General features: G+C 41.0%; 1 protein-coding gene across 2 annotated transcripts in view; it reads right to left on the minus strand.

The window, feature by feature from the left end:
* LOC131958589 (adenylate kinase isoenzyme 5) overlaps positions 1 to 4,528 on the minus strand; it is a 35,226-nt gene extending 30,698 nt beyond the window's left edge. Inside the window, exon 1 of one of the 2 annotated variants that reach the window (XM_059323705.1) lies at positions 4,363 to 4,528. In XM_059323705.1, coding sequence (XP_059179688.1) covers positions 4,363 to 4,377 — 15 coding nt within the window. In that variant the 5' untranslated portion in view covers positions 4,378 to 4,528. The remainder of the gene's footprint in view (positions 1 to 4,362) is intronic. The other variant, XM_059323696.1, reaches the window with a different exon arrangement.
* Positions 4,529 to 6,000: the final 1,472 nt, after the last annotated feature.

The following is a 6,000-nucleotide window of genomic DNA, read 5'->3' on the forward strand; positions in this document are numbered from 1 at the left end:
TTAAATAAATGCTATCACATAATCAGAGGCGTAGCGACCCTTCCCGGCGCCCGGGGACAAACTTTTCGATTTGCATCCCCCCTCGAGATTTCCATTTCCACCCCCCCCCCCTCAAACTTTCGATTTACACCACCCTCAACCTTTCAATTTATCTTTCCAACCCATTATGGCGCCCCCTAAGGTCGGCGCCCGGGGACATATGTCCGTCCCCCCCCCCCCCCCCCGCTACCCTACTGCACACAATTTTGGTTGATCGTGTATGTGCGGGTGTGTGAGGGAGGGAGGGGAGAGTTAAGGTGTTGCTCCGATCACTGCGATTATGGACTTGTAACTTTAGCTGATTTTGTGGCAGTTTATGGGACTGTGTGGTCGGACTACAGAGCACATAAATGCTAACCCGAAAGTCTCGAGTTCGGATCTCGGGCTCGAGTCCGGAGACGTCATTGAATCCACCTAGCTCTCATTGGTACCTGACTAGCGTTAGGGAAAGAATAGGCGGAGGGGCATAGAACTGACCATAAAACTAAAAGGGTAACTTTGTGATAGTTTGAAGCATGGGAGGGAGGGGTGTTTGCGACAGACTGGAGTAGGAAACACTTTAAATTATCATTACACGATCTACAATGGTATGTATTCCTCGAGTGCATGCCTGTAACAATTCTTATAGTAAAATAAATTCATGCTGTGTACTACCGTAAAGTTATGGATAATTCCGTATGACTTATACCGTATGTAACTTATGGGAATATGTAACATGTGGTTCATCTGTCCAAGAACATTTTAAACTAATTGAAATACGTTCTTATATATTAGTACATACATTTATGTAATCAAATGTAATGATATGGGGGAGCGGAGAGCTGATACAAATATATTTTGGTATCAAAGTTAGTTAAAACTTGGCACAGCTACAGATAGAACGTCCTTGGTTCTGAAATTACAGTGAAGCCTGGCAGAAAAAACGCCTCTCAGAATGAACGTACGTAGATCATTCGCCTCACAGAACAAACGCCTCACACAACAAACGCTTCACACAACAAACGCCTCACACAACAAACGCCTCACACAACAAACGCCTCACACAACAAACGCTTCACACAACAAACGCCTCACACAACAAACGCCTCACACAACAAACACCTCACACAACGAAGGCCTCACACAACAAACACCTCACACAACAAACACCTCACACAACAAACACCTCACACAAACGCCTCACACAACAAACGCATTACAGAACAAACATCTCACACAACAAACATCTCACACAACAAACACCTCACACAACAAACACCTCACACAACAAACACCTCACATAACAAACGCCTCACATAACAAACGCCTCACACAACAAACACCTCACACAACAAACGCCTCACACAACAAACACCTCACAGAACAAACACCTCACAGAACAAACACCTCACAGAACAAACACCTCACACAACAAACACCTCACACAACAAACGCCTCACACAACACCTCACAGAACAAACACCTCAAAGGAACAAACGCCTTATAGAACAAACGCTTCACAGAACAAACGCCTTATAGAACAAACACCTCACAGAGCAAACACCTCACACAACAATCTCAGAACGAACGTACTAAAACAATCGCCGCCATGAGAAAACTGTAGGATAAGGAAAATCTAAGGGGGGGGGGGGCGGGCAATGATATTGATATCTAACCAGTAGCGTAGCGAGGGGGGGGCGGGGGGGGGGGGACATATGTCCCCGGGCGCCGACCTTAGGGGGCGCCAAAATGGGTTGGAAAAATAAATTGAAAGGTTGAGGGGGTGCAAATTGAAAGTTTGAGGGGGGGGGGTGCAAATGGAAATCTCGAGGGGGGGGGGGGTGCAAATCGAAAGTTTGAGGGGGGTGCAAATCAAAATCTCGAGGGGGGGGTGCAAATCGAAAAGTTTGTCCCCGGGCGCCGGGAAGGGTCGCTACGCCTCTGTATCTAACCTACCTTTCTGTGGTTGCTCTTGCTATGTTTCATCTGTCTAGCATTGATGGATATTTACAGTGTTACGTATTTTATATAGTGTGACTATGCAATTCTAGAAAAGGCACAGTGTTTTTGAACGACAAGAAAGACCATCTGCCTGTAGTGCGTAAACAAGCAGCCCATTTGGTTCTAGCGAGGACTAAGCAAGAGTCTACTGAAAGCCAACCCACATCCTCATGGCCGGTATACTGAAAGCCAACCCAGTTCCTTAACGCTAGTCTACTAAAGGCCAACCCAGTTCCTTAACGCTAGTCTACTAAAGGCCAACCCAGTTCTTTAAAACTAGTCCAATGTAGGCTAAACCAGTTCCTTAACGCTAGTCTACTAAAGGCCAACCCAGTTCCTTAACGCTAGTCTACTAAAGGCCAACCCAGTTCCTTAACGCATGTCTGCTGAAAGCCAACCCAGTTCCTCAAGGCTAGTCCACGGAATCCTACTTAGTGTGAATGTTGACATAGTGTGTTTTGTCCCTTCACCTCTTCAATGCCACTTGGTAATGATTCTCATTTTCTACATGGACACTGTAAACCTGTCGTTCTATGCAAACAAGAAAAAAATTCATCCTGACCCCCCCCCCCCAACACACACACATGCGCGCGAAGACACACAAACACACACTACATTTTGGCACAGTGCCAACTGATGTCTTAGAGATGAGTTTTAACGGTTTCACTCACCCAGTATGTAGTCATGAGTCAAATAATTTACAACATGATAGTTGATAGATTATCAGCACGCCGATAATAAAACTTATATTTTAAAACTAACAGAAAAAATCAATAAGCGTACATTTCGTTAATTTGTTGTTGTCAGTTTGTGTACATACATTAGTGCAAGCAAACAGTGTTATTGATTTGTGTACAGAGAACCTGTTTTATTTTCGCCCCCACAACTCCCTCTACCAGCAAAAGCTTTGTTAAAGGGCAATCACTCGCGCGACAGACGCATCACGCGAAAATAACTCGTTCTTACTTCTATCTTCTATATATAATTCTCTTCATGGGGACCATACGATGATACGAGACACCACGCAGCTTAGCCACCACCCTCATCCCCCACCTGTCAGGTGAGCCGTGGTTCACCCCGAATGTTTACAATAGTAGAGCCGGTTTGAACAAATGACGGCTATTAGGGGCAGATAATTTAGTTTTTAAACGATTGGAAACTGAGGGGCGATAATAAGTTCTGCTTGATATTTTCATTGTCGTCTGTAAACGGCTGCTTTCAATGGGCGGGATGGGGGGGGGGGGGGGGGGGGGGATAGTGTCGAATTTACAAATTATGAATTGTTGATAAGTAGAAAATAAAACAACTAAATAGCGGCGTATGCTACGTCGCGGGTCAGCTCGTAATAGTAAGTTAACGTTATTGACGCTTCTATTGAACTTTCGGAAAACTGCAAAACTACGGCGGTAATATTAAAATCAACATATAGCCACAATGTGTTACTTTTAAATAAGTTCACCCCTCTAATAGGTACCATAAAAAGTAAAGGCGGCTGGACATGGTGCTAACCATACAATCCATTCACAAGCCGACATCGCGGAAACATAAGTACTAGATTATCTCCCTTGTGACTAGTCAAGCCTGTGAGGTCTCATTCCTAGATGGGTATGATCGGTTTGTGTTCACTATAACTATAGCCTGTGTTCGTGCAATAGCGGATCAGTGTTTCTTCCAGGCATATCTTCGGAAAAAAAAAAGTCTACCGCCCCCCGCCCGCACCCCGAGCGAAAAGGAATTTATATAGAAAATATATACTTTTAACAGCGTCCGCACCACCCCCGGAGAAAAAAGTCTGGAAGAAACACTGCAGCTGATTTAACCAAACATAATAAAGGAACACTGTATCAATCACAGGACACAATAGAAGTATGAAGGAGTATTTACAATAATAAGAGGAAGAAATAGTTAGGTTCGTCCAAAACAAGAGCGTCCCATTTTTTTTTTAAATTCCAGCAATAAATGACATAGGTTGAGGTGATTAAATAAATTCGCGTGAAATTTTGAATCGTTTGTTGGACAACATAATGTTGTTGTTTTTAAATTCTATTTTACTAGTTTAGGCTACCAAAGAGAGATAACTCGTTTCATGACATTTCCACATGATCTCTTGTCGTACAGCCTATGTTTGTAACAGTGAATGAAGGGAATTAGGGTATGTTTGTGTGGGGGGGGGGGCGGGGGGGGGTATGTATAAGAATGGAATCGAAGCCTCAATAAATCGCCAAAATTTAAGACATTGTTTTACATATCTTTTACATCCAACGCCACGTGTTAGAAAGTATTTATAAATGATGGGTTGTTAATTAAATATTCTGAATTATGAAAAAGGTTGTGAAAACTTACCTGAATTGCTGGCATTGCGAATGATTAAATTGATTCCCAATCGATCAACTGCACACGATTTAAATCAGTATAGCTCAATTAAACACCAACGATGTGAATTCCGGTTCCTCAATTAAATAAAAATTATTGGTCCCAACACATCAGATATGAAACGGTTGACAAAAATATTGAACTAAAACTGTAGGGGTTATAGTTTTTTTAAAAGTTTATATAGGGGCAGATGTAGTTTACGTGTATACACAGGCAGATGTTTTAAATAAGCAGGTCAAAGGTTAGCCCCCCCCACCCCATCCACCCCTCCACATTTGCTGACGTGGTGTAACAAATTAAATATGCACAATGTTCGTTTGTTGTTGTTTTTTTTTTGTTTTTTTTTAAAGACCAATCCGAGTGGTGAATGTGGAGTGATGTAAATCTTTATCCAGTAACTAACGTAAACAAAGGGACTACTTAGAAACAAAAAAAAAAACGAACATGCTGTGACACTGCGGGGTTAAAGAACTGACCGAACAAAACATAACAGCGCGGGGGGGGGGGGGGAGAGTAGTAAAGGCGATCTGAATGGACACCGCTTGAATAATGGCTGACACGTGAGGTTGTCTTAGCAAATTTCTCGATTTACCTGTTGTTTATATAGATCTAAAAAGTAAAAAAAAAACCGATAGGTCTCGGCAAATATTCTCGATTTACCTGATGTTTTGGATCGGTCAATTTAACAGGATAGAAATCTACTAAGATAATATTTGGATCTCTATTGAAGGTTTAATTGCAATTTTTTCAGAATAAGATTGTAGTCTAACAAATATTTTTTTTAAAACCGATATCAAACTATAACCCTGACCCGAATTACTAATAGCGATACCAGCTGAAAAAAATGAATCGATTACTCTATTGTCCCTTCCTGTGTTTCAAATTAGCTTATTGGTTTCTTTTTGTTTTTAAAACAAAGTTGCAGATTTCATAAATACATTTTCTAAAGTTTTTTTCTTGTTTTGGTTTACATTGTTTACACAATTAGTATTCACGTGAACTGGGAGGTTATTTATAGGCCTAGATGTCAAGGATATTTTTTTCATATCACCTTGCGCGAAAAATCAAAGGTTAGGACTTTCGTCATCAGGAAGAAATATTATATATAATTTGCTATGAAATACATGGCGAAATATAAATCTTTTCATGGATTTATTTATCTTTGATAATTCTAAGCATTAAAATAAAGCCCTCAGCTAAATCAACACAAATTAAAGATGCATTAAATCCCTCGTTAAAAGCTTTTTAAAAATATTTTGACTGCGACAGAAAAAAAAAATTTCTGAGGAAATTTTATTTACCCTAAACAATATGAAAGAAAACATCTATTAAATTTAAATCGCGCACCACTAGATCTATACGCACACACTGAATAAAAACTTCACCAAACACTTTTTAAAAGCCGAAAAACGTAAACTCCGTGTTGTTTTTTTTTTAGTATCGTGAGTTACACACACAGGTAGGAGCTCAACCAGGTAGCTGACACACTCTCTAGCCTCGCAGTGAGGGTCTACGGCAGGTGAATACATTTCGCTGACTGCTCACATTTTACTGCTAACCTTAAGCCGTGTTTGTGATCGGAAAAATGTTTCATGTTTTACAATACGA

Source organism: Physella acuta, unplaced genomic scaffold (genome assembly GCF_028476545.2).
Source record: "Physella acuta isolate Inbredline_101_S28 unplaced genomic scaffold, ASM2847654v3 ptg000086l, whole genome shotgun sequence".
In the NCBI taxonomy this organism is placed as follows: Eukaryota; Metazoa; Mollusca; class Gastropoda; family Physidae; genus Physella; species Physella acuta.